The 17,469-nt window shown below is 37.4% G+C and overlaps 2 protein-coding genes across 2 annotated transcripts in view; one reads left to right on the top strand and one right to left on the bottom strand.

Annotated features, from left to right (window-relative positions):
* Positions 1-2,483, top strand: part of LOC145776070 (uncharacterized) — a 30,893-nt gene extending 28,410 nt beyond the window's left edge. Inside the window, exons 48-49 of the mRNA XM_082587475.1 lie at positions 813-855; positions 961-2,483. Coding sequence (XP_082443601.1) covers positions 813-855; positions 961-1,088 — 171 coding nt within the window. The 3' untranslated portion in view covers positions 1,089-2,483. The remainder of the gene's footprint in view (positions 1-812; positions 856-960) is intronic.
* A 156-nt stretch (positions 2,484-2,639) lies between these two features.
* LOC145775521 (tectonic-like complex member MKS1) lies at positions 2,640-14,266 on the bottom strand. Its single transcript, XM_082586816.1, has 12 exons — positions 13,702-14,266; positions 13,166-13,334; positions 12,820-12,903; positions 10,472-10,668; positions 9,766-9,894; positions 9,064-9,168; positions 7,726-7,834; positions 6,306-6,486; positions 5,645-5,764; positions 4,947-5,200; positions 4,614-4,803; positions 2,640-3,297 (listed from the first exon to the last, which is right to left on the bottom strand). Exons 1-12 carry the CDS (start codon positions 13,776-13,778, stop codon positions 3,137-3,139), a joined length of 1,776 nt encoding a protein of 591 aa, XP_082442942.1. The 5' UTR covers positions 13,779-14,266; the 3' UTR covers positions 2,640-3,136.
* Between the last annotated feature and the right edge of the window lie 3,203 nt (positions 14,267-17,469).

Here is a 17,469-nt window from a genome sequence, read left to right as displayed (position 1 = left end):
AAAAAAAAAAACAATGTGATTTTGCTGTTCTCAGCAGGGGGTTCAAAGGATAGAAGTGTCATCTTCTCCTCTAACAATAATGCAATATTTTGAAGTAAACACATAGCTCACTCAACTACTTAAAAATTAAATTAATCTATTTCAGTACTGTATTAATAGAGGTATAAGGTGAAATGTGTCTTTGTTTACTGTTGGGAAAGGCGAACACATCTCGGGAGAATTTTTAAAATTTCACAAATTTAACTCTACAAGTCAACCATACACCATACAGTACAAGGCTTTAAAAAGCTTCATTAACAAATAAATTATATTAAAATCCTTTTGTGGTGGTGTAAAAACTACTTGAAACTTTAGTTCAATTTCAACCAAACCTTGTCAACTCAAACTTCCACAAAAATGTAGGTTTCATTTAATTTGGTCAAATGCCAAGTAAGCTGTGCCTTTTGATGAAACCATTATTAGATTGCAAAAGAGAAAAAAGCGGCTCAAGCTCAAATTTACCAGTTTTTTGGGAGCAAACCGCCGAACCTCACACTAAATTAACTTATTTCTTTGGACCTTAGCTTCCTTTTCTCCAACTTTTTCCCCCTTGAAACTTCGGAGTCCCTAGCCCATTTTTTATATAAGTTAGATTCGCTACTGTGCTCAAGTGGAGCACATCATGGCTTTTAGTGTTGGAATAGTCACTTGTGATATTATTATTGCGCAGCTACCTGAAACTGACCATTGGCGCATTGGTAAACGTTTGTTTCAATCGGAGAGAAAATACGACATAACTTCGTGTGGAAATGTAACACTTATTGCTTTTCCAGGTTCCCCCACCGAGCAACGTACCAGGAAGGCCGGTACCTCCAGGTTTGATAATTTTCCTATTCATCTTATTGAACTGTTGGTTTCAGTGACAAAAGTCGTAAATTTAACTGCTCATACTTCAAGAATTACATACGAAATTCTTTTTAGGTCCGGGCAATCCAGCGCCTCGTGCGATCAGCAGCACTGGGACTTTTCACCCTCAAGCCCCACCCGCCCCAGTGGAAAGAACCCCATTGCCAACAAACCAGTACGAACCGCTCAGCGACAGTGATTGAAGACATTTCACTCCTGGTTGCTTTTATAATCGGAGAAATGCAACGTTTTGCAAGGGATTCACAAGATTTCGACTGTTAGCTGTGCCAACCAAAAACTATTTTACAATTACGCTCAATAGGCGCGTGATATTTCAGCCAACCATAATGAGACGAGGTGGCGTTTCGATTTTGGCACAGAGGCCTTTCGTGAGATTCGAGTAAATAGTCTACGAATAACTTGGAAAACAGTCCTCGTCTAGTTTCTTGCGAAGCTTAATTTCAACGCATTTTATTTCATATATATTTACAATACCCTTATACAGGAATTATAATGCTTTTCTTATTCCAAAACTAGTTTTGTGTTGCTGCATGTGCTTTGCACGTTAGGATGTTATGAGTTACTTTAAATCACTTCTCTGCGGCTAGCAACATCAAGCCACTTAGGCCTACTTTTTGTTATTAGATAGCATATACTTTTGTTTATTCAAGCCCATAGTTTTGAGGTACACTTAGGCTATCCCCATCTAGAAATTTCTGACAGGGCTCACTGATTAGTACATGTCTACCTGGAGTTGCGGCCTGATTTTTCACATTTTGATTACCACTACTGCTACGATCTAACTCAAATTTTCTAACATTTTTTTCTGATTTGTAATGGTGTAAAAGCTTTTTGTTGCGTTGGGGAAGCAGTAAAAAAATGAGAAAACGCATCCAATAAGGCTGTTAGCAAACAGATAACAGTTCGAAGAAAATTTTCTGTATCAAATTATATTTGCTTTTCAAGACATGGTTATGTTAAAACTCTATATATCACCTGAGAAAGACAATAAAAAAAATATTAACACATTCTTTTTAGAAAATTTCATTGCAGAGTATAACAAATAGGCCGTATCTCTGAGCAGCCATAAATATTCCTTACGTTGGATGAGGCATCTGTGGCAGAACGTTTGCAATCGAATGTAATTCTTGTCTTGAAATTTTCTCTGCCATGAGTCGCACGCTTGTGCCAAACGCGGCAGCTTAACATTTAACTTTTTGCTTAACACTTTAACCTGTATGTTGTGACGTATTGGAAGTGTTGATTGCTCATCGAAACTTTTTTCTCATTAATATTTTCCAGTCGCATGTGATACTAGCCTACAACCACAGCTGTTGCTGTACGATACTTTAAGGTGGCATACTCATTTAACAATGCAGGGAAACCCAACATTTGTTCACTTTGCTGAAGCAAAGGTGGCGCAATTAACTTGAAAATATGATTAATTTTTAGAAGTTGCTTTTGCTGCGCGTATCCCTTGTGTTTTTTTGCATTACTCGCTGTAAATACACGCACGCATCCTGCGAAAAGTATGAAGCAATCTAGTCGGAGCTTATGTTGATTCGCCCTAATAGCAGTATCAGTTGATACGAACAATAAAACAGCAAAATCAAGTACCGTACTTCTAAAGGCACCTAGGATAAAATAATCCAAAGGATCGGTAACTTAACTCAATCTTGGTATTAGCTTTCAAAGGGTTATGAAACACTATTCTTAGTCCCAGGATTAAGATTTCCACAATCAATTTTGCAACCGACTTTCTCGCGAGGATATTTATTACGAAAATAGACGTTCTACAACATTATCATAGCCACATATATAAAGCAGCAGCAAGCAGGGCGTGACGTTCCTTGGAAGTATTTGGTACCTATCCATAATATCTTCAACAAAATTGTAAACTTGTCGCTTGTGAAATCGCTAGCTGTGCATACGCTAACATTGATTTCTTTCATAAAATCAACAATTTTAATTCTTGGAGACTTGAATTATAATGAATTTCTGCAGCACGCCCTAATGGTGAAGAACACTTACAGTGATAAGAGACAAAACATGAGTGCTGCTGTGCTAAAAAGATGACTTGCAAAAAATGTGTCAAAGTATTGCAAGATCAGGTAGCAAAATCTGTTGTTTTTTCATTCATTGAATGTTTGCAGACGCAGGGACACTGGAATTATTAATGAAGAATGGATTTTGCCACCTGAGTATGTATCTTTGAGTTAAGGTTGGCCGAATCAGAAACTGACTAGACAGTTCATTCCGTCTTTTCTATCTTTGAGAGGACATTCTTCATCTTGTCTTCCAAGGTCATCCCGCGCAGTTTATCAGCCGCTGCCTTTTGAGCAGCTTCCTGAACTTGGCTCGGAACGTTCTCCCTGGCCAGCTGCATTCTCTTTCTCGCCCGTTTGTAGGCATCTGCAGATCAAAGCAAAGATTTGGCTGGGCTGCAAACTCGATCAATTTATTACTATTCGAACTCAGGTCAATTTTGTTGACCGAGTAACAAGTAGTTTCGCTTTAAATTTGTAAGCAATTTAGATATCTTGTTGAATGTAAGCTTCTACATTTTTGTATGTCATTAGTGGGTGAAGATTAAGTGGATGAGATGAGAAGGCAAGAAAACCAATCTTCGTGGCTGCTTGACATGCCAAAGACACAGCTGCATGCTCTTAAGCGGTGTCGCACCAGTGCTCTCACCGCTCAGTTATGCAGCCCTCAGGCAAGCTTATTGTGAGAAGTTTCAAATTAACTCTTTTATTAAGGCCAGAAAAACAGAGTTTCGCTTCCGACTATGTAGGCCTCATGCCCAAAAACACACTGTAGTTGGATTTACATAAGTAGGCTACATCACCCAAATGAAATATTTTAGCATGAAAATTATAAATACAGTAGAACTCGGTTAATCCGGATTCGATTTGACCGGCGATTCCATCCGGATTAGGCGAAGATCCGGATTAACCGATGACGGTTTTTATCAAGCCTGACGTTACCTAGATAGAAGGGTATCGGTAAAAATCACCGAAATTGCACGCATTAGTGTGGTCATCTGTCAATTCCGAGACGCGCGATCACCATATTAGCGATAGAATTCTTTTGAAATGCTGTAGCCTATGCATGTAAAACGATTGTATTTGTAGACTCTGCGTCTAACGCAAGAACACACTGGCAAAAGTTACATCTTCAGACATGCGTGTCGGAATAATCTGTAGTCACTCAAAACTTTTGAAAACAGTTACGGAAGACGAGTTTCTTTGGAAAACTTACAAAAAATCAAACAAAGTCTTCTATTGGAAAAACAACACCGACATACCGCCGAAAATTCCACCGATATCTTTTCAAGTTACAGTACGAGTTTGGGCATTTGCGCACGAATTTTGCGTTAGGAGGGATTACTGTTCATGAAAAGAAGAAATCCGCAATAATTTATTGCGTCACATTAACGGAACAATAGATAAGAAATTTCTCGCAATAAGCCACGTTACGTTTTAGCATAAAATGGCAAAACTGTCTGGAAAATCCGGATAAAGCGATAGAGAAAGCGCAACTTTTGTCCGGAATAGGCGAAGATCCGGATTAAATAATCCGGATAATCCGAAGCTGTTTCTTAAGAAAAAGATTACAAATCATTTGTACTTCCAATTTCATCCGGATTAGGCGAAGATCCGGATTAACCGAGTTCTACTGTAGTTGAAAACAGTTGGCTACAATTTTTAGTGGCTGGCCACACTTACCCATTGCTCCTAAAATGGCGGTTTGACTAGCTCGACCTTTCGCAAGTTGTAAAGCACTTTGAAGTTTCTTCCTCGATATCTCCGATGCCATACTGTCCTGGAAGCCTTGGCATTGTTGCATGCAGTTCAGTCGGACACGCACACGACCTGAGGTTTCGGTTCTCAGACCGTATTTGCTTAAGCGTTTCCCCTGCAATATTTTGAAAAAAGAAAGATAACCTTCAAACTATTTAATGTGTTTAACGGAATGGTTGCCATTCGACGGCTGGTAATGTCTACTTGTATCTCGATGCACAATAAACGTTGAATTGTAAAACTGTCACGGTAGAAAACCTCAAAAGTGCTCGGAACAGCTGTGTATGTAACGTCCTCCAATTCTGGGTTTCCGCCAATAAAGAAGCGTCGGAGCTCTGCTTGCACAGAGGGATAGCCACCATTGCCGGTAGGACGCCAGCACTGCACTTCAACATCGTGTACTCCAGGGGTGGTCGGGATAGTGAAGTATCCATACCCCTCGGTCCGCCGACGCTCCCAGGTGTCGGAGGATATGACGTGAAGGAACATCTTCGGCCAGTCAACGTCGACATCTGAAACCGAATTGTGACATCATCCGGCAAATTTAACTAATTAAAAAAAAATATATATTTCAATGAAAATAAGGTGAACATAACACTGCAAACCGGGATACGACCGATGTGCGTGTTTGCAGTGGACAAACACGCTTTGTTCAATTAGGAGTTGTTTTAAACGTTTTTTCCTCAAGCTTCTCAGAGGAAAGATCAGCGTCCGTTGAGTAGAGTATATCATAGTACCGCCTAACTTTATCGGTGTTTCCCCAGACTACGCTGAAAGTGTGCCTCAGAGCAACCAGTTGTTTGTCTCGTCGTCGTAGTCACACAAATCGTTTGCTCCATTTGGTGAGTGAAAGAAGATACATAGAAATATTGAGAATTACATTTTCACTTCAAATTTGGTATTGTGCTGCAAAAGGCTGACACTAGTCAATGAAATCAGAATGAAATGTAACAAACCGCTTTCGTCGTTCAACGCAAGTAGTAGTTGGTAGTCGAAGGGTTGGGAGAAGTAGGCTGTCTCTACGTTCTCTGTCACTGTCGTCCTGCAAGAGTGGGTGCACCCGGACAGATGTTGTGCTGAAAACATAACAGTCCACTACTTGTTAGGTAGTTTTCGTGTAGCAAAGTTCCATTTTTTTTAAATGGCAACATTGCTAGCCGATTTGTGTTTGAACTTCGCCTGACAACACGCTGTGCTTGAGTAGATGCGACCAATATTTCTGAAAAATCACAGTCAAAAAGTGTGGAAACGTGCGGTTGTGAATAAAACAATTCCACATCAGGATTCTGAATCTTGTGCATCTGTCAAAAACTATGTCACAATTATGCCCGTTTTTTTAATTTAATTTTTCGAACTTCTGTAGTGATCAATGCAGTTCAAGTTTCTATTTATCATGCAATTTTTCCGAGAGAACAACACACTTTCAAAAGCACATTTGCTTTTGTTGTGAAGTTCGTCACTTACCAAGCCAAAATATCAGCCCTTTCCTCCATTGATTCAAGTTCTGTATATTATTATATACCCATACCGTGTGGGTAACCATTGGCTCGAAAGCGTTTTATTCAAATGAAAAACCGCAACAACAACAAAAAAACGCCAGCAGCATTGATATCTCACTTGGATCAGTTGACCAGCTTTTCGGAACGTCCAAGAAATACTCAACATGAAGATCGTTGTATTCGAAAGCTTCAGCTGACTGGATTTCTCCGTAGACGAGAAGCCGGAACAAATCTCTAGGAACGGTTTCGAAATCTTCGCCAACTAAGCTTTTCAAGTAGTTTTGATGTTTACGGTAAAGCTGCAATCGTCAAAACTATTAGACACTTCAATAACACTGATGGCATGTAAAGGTAAAGTGCGTACCAATGTAAAAATGCAATAGAATAAAATTGTAGTTCAAATTAGCTTCAACTTTGATAAAACTTGTTTTCGGGATTAGATTCTTCTTGCTGATGAGGCAGCAATTCAGGCAACATCTCTCAGCTGCTGCAACCAGTGTGCTGTCTCAGTGTTGGGGTCTATTAAGTACAATTGGATTGGCAACAAAAAGTTCAAACTCGAGCACTTTTGTTAATTTTTAAAATTGAATTCTCCATTTACAATTTGCATCGAAATTGTAGTTTGTTTGGCGCACTAGTGCAGCGGAAGTCAATTAAGGAGACACTTCTGATGGAATATCAATCTCAGCCACGTCCTAAATAAATTGGTCGAAAAATGTCCATAACTTGTAGAAACCCCGGCATTATATATCATTAGAAAGAGTATGAAAATTGCAATGAAAATACGGTACTTAAATAGATAAAAAACGTTTCTTTGAAATAAAATGTTAAAGAAATGCAAAAGTTTTTCCATTTTTTTCAAATTTTTACCACCGGTAACAAACTTAATTCAAGGGAGAAATTAAATCATTCCTAGCTTTTTTGATGGCATTGTCGCCATCCCTTACCCATGTAATGATGAGAGATTTTCTTCTACAGGTGTATATTTAAAAAATAAATGAATTTTGAATTTATCTACTAGAAAAACTTGATATATTTGAAATTGCTTTTTAATTTTAAGTGACAGTACACAGAAATAGCAACAATCTTTTAATAGATCACTTCTCCGGTACATATTGACTATGCCTGCAAAACTTCATGCCATTTTGACAAGAAATAATTGAGTAGTTGAAAACATAAAAAAATGACTTTCGAAGAAAACAGCATTTGAAAACACCCATTGAAACACAAGCTACATTACTCACGTTTATCACTGTAAGTTTTGACACACAAAAACATTGAATAGAGTCAAAATTTTACCATATTCAGAATCTTGAAATTGACTCCTTTTTAGATACAAAAAAAAATTGTTGACAAAAAAATTATTTTCATCAGGAGTGTCCCCTTAAACTCGAGGCATAAGACACAAGACTAGGTTCATACAATGCTTTGATACGAAATCTTCAATAAGAAATTGCACAAAAATTGCAAATTTTGGTCAGATAAACTTTCCGCATTAATCAGAATCAACAAGTTCACATATAACTCAACAAAAATACCCCAGATATGACTTTAGTTTCTCGGCGTGCTTCAAGCTTGCTGACGTCATTCGAGGCATGTTCGATGTGGCATTCCCATATATCGCGCGACAATCCGCCTCCTTCTAGTCTGAAAATGCCGGGAGGTTATTGTCAGATAGAGTCGGGCAAGTAGCAAGCTGGAGTCTTAAACGCGTAAAAAACAAAGCTACATTTTGGAATATCTGAGACAAATGTACAAAAGAAATATATTCTTCTCATATGGCAATTTGCCAGCAGCTTCCTTGGTGTTTCTGCTACAATGATGCAAATTTACCGTCAATTGTGGCAAGTCAACTGTTTGTATTTCCCATCCCAGGAAGCAAAAGTTGCCGTTTTTACATCATTTCAACGTCTAACGACATTAAAACAATGTAAAAATGGCAACTTTACTGACCGGGATACCACGTAAACATTAAATGGTTCAATGGAACGTCAATAGCCAGCAAAAATGACCAGACAGCAGATGGGATAAAATAATCACAGAATGGATGCCAAGATTTAAAAAGAACGAGGGAGATCGAAAAGAAAATTACGGGATGACATTGAAGAAAAGATTGGCATCACCTGGATGAGAACAGCGAAAGATAGAACGGTGTGGAAACATATGGAGAGGCCATCTGCCAGCAGTGGGACGACTGGCTGATGATGATATGATGAGAACGTCACTGTTGGCAGTGGCGGCTGGTGCTGTTTGTGAGCAGTGGGGCTGCAAATGACTTCGCGGGGAGTCTGGGGGGTTTCTCCCCAAAAAAACGTATTAAATTTGGTGCGTTCTGACTTCTGAGCATGTTTTCACCCCAAATTTTAAAAAAATGCATTCAAACTTTGTTGAAAAGTTGATGTATTCCTCACTGTACTGAAAAAAAACTAACAGTATTGTTGTGGAGATAAACTTTACTAACATAGTATTGAGCTCAGTCTTGACTAGCCTAGTTGTTGCTTACGAGGTTCAAGTGATTTTGAGATTCCCTAACACCTCCTAACTTATAACCTGTTGAATACCCTAACTCTACAGCTAACACTTCCACATTCATGGCTCATCGCTATTCTGCGAAATAAAAACTAAATTTAAAAAGACTGTAAAGTTATTCGGTTAGGTGGGGCTGTTTTCCATGCAGCCCCAACTGATTCAAAAATTGCTTTAAAGTACCAAAAAAGGTGGAGCTTCAAGGATAATTTTTAGCTAATCAGAGCGCTTGAAATCCAGAATCTCGGGCTGCAAAGAAGTTTGCCCAAAATCGGTGTTGCCAAACGAAACAGCCCCATGGCACGAGCCGCCACTGACTGTTGGTAAAAAAAGCGTTATTTTAGTGCAACCTGTAAGGGGGCCTTGATCTTGTGAAGTCCGGAGTCACCCTCATGACAAAGTTGTCATCATACTCGACTTTGCAAATCTGCCGTTCAAATTCAGCGCTGCCAAGCCTGAAATATCACAAAGACTATGGTAAACTTTAAATCAAAGAAATTATAACCAACCTGTAAAAGCACGCGTTTCACCGTTGAATGCCCATTTTTATAAGGTCGCCTCTGAATCGGTAAACGTGGGATCGAACACCTTATCGGGTTAAACCAAAAACTTTTCAAAAATTGATACTGGTAAAATTTATTACTTTGACTCCGCAAAAAAATGCGTTGGCTGCATAGCCGAGCAGTGAGAGCCCTGTTGCGATACTCGAAAGGGCGCTGGTTCGACATCGCTCATGAGCATGCAGTTTTGTCTTTGGCAGGACACTTTAATACAGGCCTGAAGGTGGACACGACGATTGGCTTCCTTGCCTTCCCGTCTACTTTATCTAAATCTTCTATCGATGGGCGTAAGCCTGGATACGACAAAAAAGCAAAAGAATGGATTTCAGGTAACTATCTACTCAGTTACACCTCTACACAGCTGCACCAACACTGTCTGCTTCGTAAAGCGCGAAAAGCAACGGATATCTTCCCTGGACAGACCGCTATATAAAAAACACATTATCATCATTTAAGAGCAGAATCCGTAAGCCAATTTAAACAACCACTCACTGTCCTTCGGGACTAAGATCGGCCATTAAAATAAACGTATGGACTGGTGTGCCTATGACGTGGTGGTTGCACTTAAACTCTTCAGTTGGCGCTTTCTCAACTATCTTCATTCCAGCTACGTTTCTGGTTCTGCAACAATATCATCAATTTGAAGATCAAAGCGAAATAAATCTAGGAATCTTGTGAGCTCAAAGATGTGATTCACAATAGCAAGAAATGCTTTAAGCTTTTTTTTACAAAATATCATCAAACATGTTAACGTTCAGTGGTACAGCAAAAGCCAAGAAAAGTTTGAACACCAGGGATAAAAAATTAACAACAGCAACAACAAACAGGTGAGGACTCAAACCGGCAGAATGACGTAGTGGTTCGAGTGCTCGCCTTTGCATCGGAAGGTGTGAGTTTGATTCCCCATCGGGTTATACCAAAGACCTTTCAAAAATGGTGCCAACTTCATTCCTGCTTGGCACTCAGCAAAGGAGTGGGTTTAGAAACTTCCCCGTTTGCAACCGCTGAACACTCTCGGGGGAAATGCCCGCTGCTTTACGGGCTGAGCGAATTGCTTTCGTACAACAAGGAGGTATTCAAAAACCCACCAGTTGATTGCAATTCAAAAGCTCTCAACGTTAGAGCAAGGGAAGGAGTTCCAATTGGTCAACAAACAAACAAAACAGTAATAATACAATGTCCAATGACAAAAGCCTACTTGTTTAATTCCCAGGGCGGGGGAGCAGTAGTCTGGTTGGTTCTTTTTCTTTGGCGGACTTCCATAACCCTGTTGCTCAATATTGATGGCTCTTCGTTGTTGGACGTCGTCATAGGAACAAAAGCGTCCCCCAAAACAGCAAATCGATCGTTGTCCAAATACGTAAAGAGTCTGCCGTTTCCTCTCCCACCGGATTGCTTATGAAAATACAAGTCGTGCGCTATTTTAAACTGATAGTCCTGTTTAGGTACCTAACACATTATAACGCTCGCGTTTTGCCACTTCACTACCTTTTTTCAGACCACTTTTTTTGTGGTCAGATACAAAAAAAAAAAAAACTAAACAGAATACAAACATGGTATAAGTGCTTTATATAATGTAAGATGAGAAGAATGCAGGAGGAATACCGAGAGAAGCAGAGAAAACTATATAATTATGTGTTTCGTCGACTTAGAAAAGGCATTTGACAGAGTACCAAGGAAAGTGATGGAATGGGCAATGAGGAAAAGAGGTATATCGGAGGTATTAGTGAGAGCTGTGATGTCTATGTATGAGGATGCAAGAACAAAAGTGAGAGTTGGATCAAATTATTCAAACGAGTTTTCTGTGAAGGTTGGTGTACACCAGAGATCAGTTTTGTCACCTCCGATATTTGCTATTGTGGTTGACGTTGTAACTGAAGGAGTGAGGGAGGGCTTATTGAGTGAAATTTTGTATGCAGACGACCTGGTCTTGACAAGTAATAGTATGGAGGGAATGGAAAGAAAGTTTGAGAAATGGAAAGAAGCATTTGAAACCAAGGGTATGAAGGTGAATCTTGAAAAAACAAAAGTGATGGTGAGTGGAGCAGAAGGAACAGTTGTTGAGAGCAAAGTGGATCCCTGTGGAATATGTGGCAAGAGAGTGATGAGAAATTCAATGCAATGCAAGGAATGTGGAAAGTGGGTACATGCAAGATGTGCTAATGTCAAGAGAGCCGCAACAAGATTGGCGAAGTGTTTTGTTTGTGGGAAATGCAGTAAAGGAAGGAATGAAGTAGAAGGCCATGATGATGAGTTCTGCCATGGCATCGAAACAGTGACAGACTTCTGTTATCTGGGTGATCGGATAAATGGAAGTAGTGGATGTGAAGCAGCAGTGACAACAAGGACAAGATTGGGCTGGGCAAAGTTCAGGGAATGTGGGGAAATGTTGTATGGCAGAAAATTTTCACTAAGGAAGAAAGGAAAAGTATAATTATCAGAGCTGTGTGCGGCCTGCAATGCTATATGGTAGCAAGACATGGGTATTGAGAGAGAGTGAACTGGCAATCCTGAGAAGAACGGAAAGGTCAATGGTGAGAGCAATGTGTGAGGTGAAAACGAGAAGGGAAAAAAGGACTGAAGAATTGTTGGATATGCTAGAGATGAGAGAGACCATAGACCAACTGGCAAGGGCAAATGGAGTAAGATGGTATGGACATGTGATAAGGAGGGAGGAAGGAAGTTTTCTTAGAAAGGCACTAGATCTAAAGGTGGATGGGAAGAGGAAACGCGGTCGTCCAAGAAGAACGTGGAAACAACAAGTGAAGGATGAGTTTAAAAAAGTCGGACTGAAGGAGGAAGATGCAAGGGACAGGGTGAAATGGAGAAAAGGGATTAAGACAATTGCTGCGCGGAAACAATCGGCCACCCCCACTAGTGGGGAACAAACCGACGATGGATTATGATGATGAAGATGGTATGATAATGGCTAAGAGAAGAAAATTACAAAATGGCTAAGGGAAGAAAATTGAAAAAATAACCTCAGGCATACAATATATATATTTCAAAACCAAAACTTCGTTATTAAACTTTTCATATTATATAATCTTCTTATGATTTAAATGATGATCCCATTAGAATGCGTAGTAGGCTACCGTATGATAAATATCTAAAGCAAAAGTAAACCATGTATATCACACTAAATCAGAATAATCAGTCTTTTTATCAACTTTTCGCCACAAGTGTGGCTTCTTCAGTATATTCTGCAACAAATAAAAAATAACGATGCAATACTATTAAGATTGTGATAAAACTTAATGAAAGTATCAAAAGATTTCAGCGTAGGTAATTATAACAAAATTACAGAAAAAATTATATATTACAAGTAACTTTAAGACTGTAGGTAAATAAATAAGATAATAACACAATTATAAGCACGTAAAAAAGCTAATCTATTTAAATTTTGTTTAAAGAGAGCTTTTAATTGCGAAAATAGTTTCCGCGTTTTGTAGCTTCTGCGCTTTTCCAGACCTCTGTCATGGCTCTATTATTCGTTGTGATGGTCAGAAATAAACTTTAAAATGATTTCAAAACAAGTTAACTAACTTTAATTTTTTCGACTTCAGCATGATATTTGTAATCAAGCACGCTGGTGCAGTTTGGTTCAAAGCCATAAAATTCCATTTCTCTCTAGAAAAAAAAAAACGATTATACAAATTGAAAGTAATGAAGCAATGCATGTCACACTATCAAGACTATCATTATTGACAATCTTTTTCTCCAGCAGTTCGATGGTGTATGTTTGCTATATTCCAAACTAGCTCTAGATATTAGTATTATGGTCGATGTTTTAGCTGACAATGATAAATTCTTTACACAAAAAGTACAATTGCAAAGTAGAAGACTTGAACCTGGAACCTAAATAACAAAACAATATGCTTCAAAATAGCACCTGAGAAAATAATTTTTGCTGCCAATGAACCGTCAGATCTTCTTCCTCTAGCACTGTTTGCCCAAATTGATTGGTTTGTGTTGGTCCAGAATTTGGTTGATCTCCATCTTCTGCGCGACCTTGGCTCAAAAATCCCAGTGTGGAGGGACTTAGTCTTTTCAATTTGATCCTATATCCAAATAAACAAGCCATCACTTTTACATGCATCACATAATTTATAACAACATTGGGACCAAATTAAGTTACAACAACATTGGGACCAAATCAAGTTATAATCACATTGCAACCAAATTAAATTGAGCAGATGGTGTCAATCATTGAACCATGCTACATTGGTTTCTACACAGATGAAATCATTATTTATGAACATTTGGGGGTATAATGGCATCAAAGTTACACGCAGTTTATGTTGAATTGTTGTACTTTTGCTGCATTTCCTTTCAATAATGTATCTCCTGTTTAAGTTTGAAAATTGACAAAACATTATCAGTATCACATAACTAAATTGTGATGAAAAAAGTTTATGAATAACTTACCTGATTTTGAAGTTTTTTATTGGATCTCTAGATCTGTAAGTTGCTCCACCACGGTCCTTTTCATAAAGTCTTTCCATGTTCAAATAACACCACACCAGATAAAAGATTTAATGAAATCAAACCAACATTGTAAAATGCTTATTAAAACTAACTCATCAGCAAACGAAATGATACACCAAAACTTTGACGATATAAAAGTTCTAAAATAAAAACATTTCACCTGTTTTGCACCACGACATACTGAGAGCAATTAATGTAGCCTTACAATCCCCATAAAATATTAAATAAAAACATATATATTGCCTATAATGCAAATTTTAACCAAGTAAATTCATTCCGACACCCAGTCAATGTCCCGTTTAGCTAATTCTAAAGTACGGTAAACTTCTGAAACTAAAAATGTCTTTTCGTGACATTATCACTGTTTTTCTTACATTTCCTCAGGTAATTTTCATTTTTTATCAAGTTTGTCTAGATTATAAAAAAGGTACCAATAAAAGCTACATTTTCACTGGTTCAATTTATTATAGCATTTTTTAGACATTTATGGGTTTATTGAAACCAGTTTCAGCGAGATGGTTGGAAGTGCCTGTTAGCAAAAAGCTTGGCAATGTGTGGACTCTGTGGAGCTATTGTTGAAAAAACTTTCATGAGGTTTTTCATGAAAACGATACTGACAAATCTATATTTGACATAGGATTGTAAATAACCTCGCTTTTTTTGCCATAGCGTGGTTGCCTCGTTAACTACAGTCTGCACAAAGCAATATAATATATATATAATACAAGGTGCAAACTTCAGGTCGATAAATGATAGATAGCACAAAATCACATTTCTTATTTTTTTCTCACAAAAACAAATAGAAAAAAATACACTGGATTTTCAGGTGTCTAAATTTCTTTAAAAAACAGCTTGAAGTTGAACACCACTGGTTTAGAGACGTATTTTATAGTTTCTAATCCATGTAAAAGCTATCAACCCTAAAATCGTTTAGTTGCCCCAAAATTTGAAAAAATTTATTGAAATTTTAAATATTGTGATAAAAAAAGGCAACAATGGATTTTATGAAGTCACCTAGTTATGACAGCTGGCTAATCCACATTGTTTTTAGAAAAAGTTTATTTAGAAATCACACGATGATAGAATAAAAAATCGAATATATAATAACATTTTATATTAATAGACAAGATCTAAAGAATTTTATTTAAATTGCTAGCCTATTTATTTAGCTTACAACAGTGCTTCCCAACAGGTGAGTTGAAACAATTGAAGCTATTTTAGGTGGCCGCAAAGCATTTTGAAATGTTACAGTTTACTAGTACTGCAGATCAATATAGATTGTTGTATTATTGTTACATACCAATTATACAGCAATGTACCAAGTATGGAACAAGAAAAAATATGGGTTGTCTTGTATTAACAATTTCAGTAGTCAGTACCCCCTACATGTTGGACAGTGTAGGTAGGCTGCAAGGCAGACTTGAAACTGGCTAAATTTAGATCAACAGGAGCAAAAAGATGAGAATACACTCATTGAACTTTGTGAATACAGTAATTTTAGGTTTATATATCAAGAAGTAGACTTTATTTTGCAAAGCAAAAAATACCCTTCACCATCAAAGCATGTCACCTAAATTTCTTGTGGCTGTAACTAAATCAGACTGAGACAGCCTGAAAACAAACGCTCTTAATGCTTTAAAATTTGTTTTCATTTGTTTCGTCATTATAACATCTCATTGTGCATCGCATAAAAATGACAATATAAGTGGGTAGCCCACTAACAAAGGCTGGGAAGCACTGGCCTACAATATGCAAACACAAACAAGCCAAAACAAAACTTCGTTCCTAAACTTTTCATTAAATTTTCCTATACCTAATTTAACTGATGATCATAAAGTAAACAATATCACACCAAATCAGAAGAATCGGTTTATTTAAATACAGAGCTTTCGCCACACAAGTGTGGCTTCATCAGTATAATATAAACTTGCAAATTTAATCCACAACACTTTTCATTAGGCTGTCATTCATTACTACATGTGTGCTTCTCTCTGTTTTTGTTTTATTTTTTGCTATTTGTTTTTTGGGTTTTGTGGCCGCTCTAACTACTGATATATAGCCTACTACTGTACATAATTTTTCATTCAGGCACGTTTTAAACCTTTCAAGGTTTTGTCTCCCGTTCGTCAACATGCTGGTAGATTTATATCGATTTTTGTAGTTAGTATCTTTTTTGTCCCGGACACGTTAATGACGAAAAATAAAATGATTGATTGATTGACTTAGGCTATAGGCTAGTATAAATCAGTATCATCAGTATATCATATCAGTATATCATCAGTGGTATCATCAGTATAAACATCAGTATATAGGCTAAACTTCTATTTGAATAAATTTATGCTGATGAAGCCACACTTGTGTGACGAAAGCTCTGTATTTAAATAAACCGATTCTTCTGATTTGGTGATATTGTTTAGCCTACTTTATTTACAAACAAGCCACTCTATATAAATCAGGCCATACCATGCTAGTCTTCAAATAATTAAAACTATTAAGTTTTCTAATTTAAAAAAATTGTTGGGTGAATGTACCGCATCTCAGAAATCAGACCAAACAAGTCGACATGATATCCTCAGCAGAACTTGAGCCCATTTGACATTTGGTAATTAAATTGCCCACAAATATTTTTTTAGCTTGGCTTCCAAACCAACGGTTTTCGCTGGCGCCACCGTTCGAGTAAAGTCGTAAAAACATTTACCGCTAGTAGATCAGACTGACCACGAAAACCTTTTATCTCTTTCATTAAATCAAGCACGTAGAAGGTAATTAATATTCTTTAAAAAAATAATAGTAACTTTGCAGTTTCTTGTTTTTTTGACAAAATGTTTCATAGCTCTCTTTCGAAAAAGCTCAGAAGGTAAAGTGCCACCAAGCACTAGTTGGGTTGCATCGTCTAAACGATTGAATAAAAAAAAAACAGTACAACACAGGAATTAAAAACCTAGTAATCTAATTTACTGCAAATACCAAACTAAATTTTTATTTAGAACACTTCTTTTGTTCGGAAACCCAATAGAATTCTGTAAAAAAAGTTTTATTTATTTTATTCCAGAAAGGAGACAGCATATCACTCAACTCGGGAAATCCCCATTGTGGCGGGTTTAGCTAAAAAAAAAAACCTGACGAATTTGTAGAGCGATCATTCATCTTAATTGGAGAACTCTAAGGTCTGAACATTCAGCACTGTGATTATATGGACTGTTGCAAAATTTGCATTACATTGCTGCTAACTGCTAAGTTATTGTATTTGTTTTCCTAGCAGCTGTGGGCCTTGCCTTAGCCTGGGTACAGGTAGGCTAACTGTTATTTTCAATAGAATATTTCTTTCAAAAGAAAAGTGTAAGTTTTCTAACAGGTGGCTAAAACCTCAGTTCAAGAATTTTTAGTTGGCAATTAGTTTTGAAAACATTCTATTGTTTTATGTTGAAAATTATATACAAACAAGTAAGTGGAGCTCAAAACTGTGCTATTTGTGCATATGCTCTTATTGTATAACTTCCACTTTCAAATCTGGTCACATTTGCAATGTTGGCCTGTGGTACCTTTGACGAATCAGGGAAGGTAGTTTGTATTTGCTCACACAATTTTGCAATACACTATATTTCTATTTGAATATAAACTTTCTTATGGTGAAACAGACCAATGGTTTTTAAGTGACTAGGTACGTTGCAGTACTAACTAGCAACTATTTTTGATATAATTTTGATT

This window comes from Aplidium turbinatum, chromosome 8 (genome assembly GCF_918807975.1).
Source record: "Aplidium turbinatum chromosome 8, kaAplTurb1.1, whole genome shotgun sequence".
Taxonomy (NCBI): Eukaryota; Metazoa; Chordata; class Ascidiacea; order Aplousobranchia; family Polyclinidae; genus Aplidium; species Aplidium turbinatum.
The sequence above is the reverse complement of the archived record's forward strand: the minus strand, read 5'-3'. Positions and strand labels throughout refer to the sequence as shown.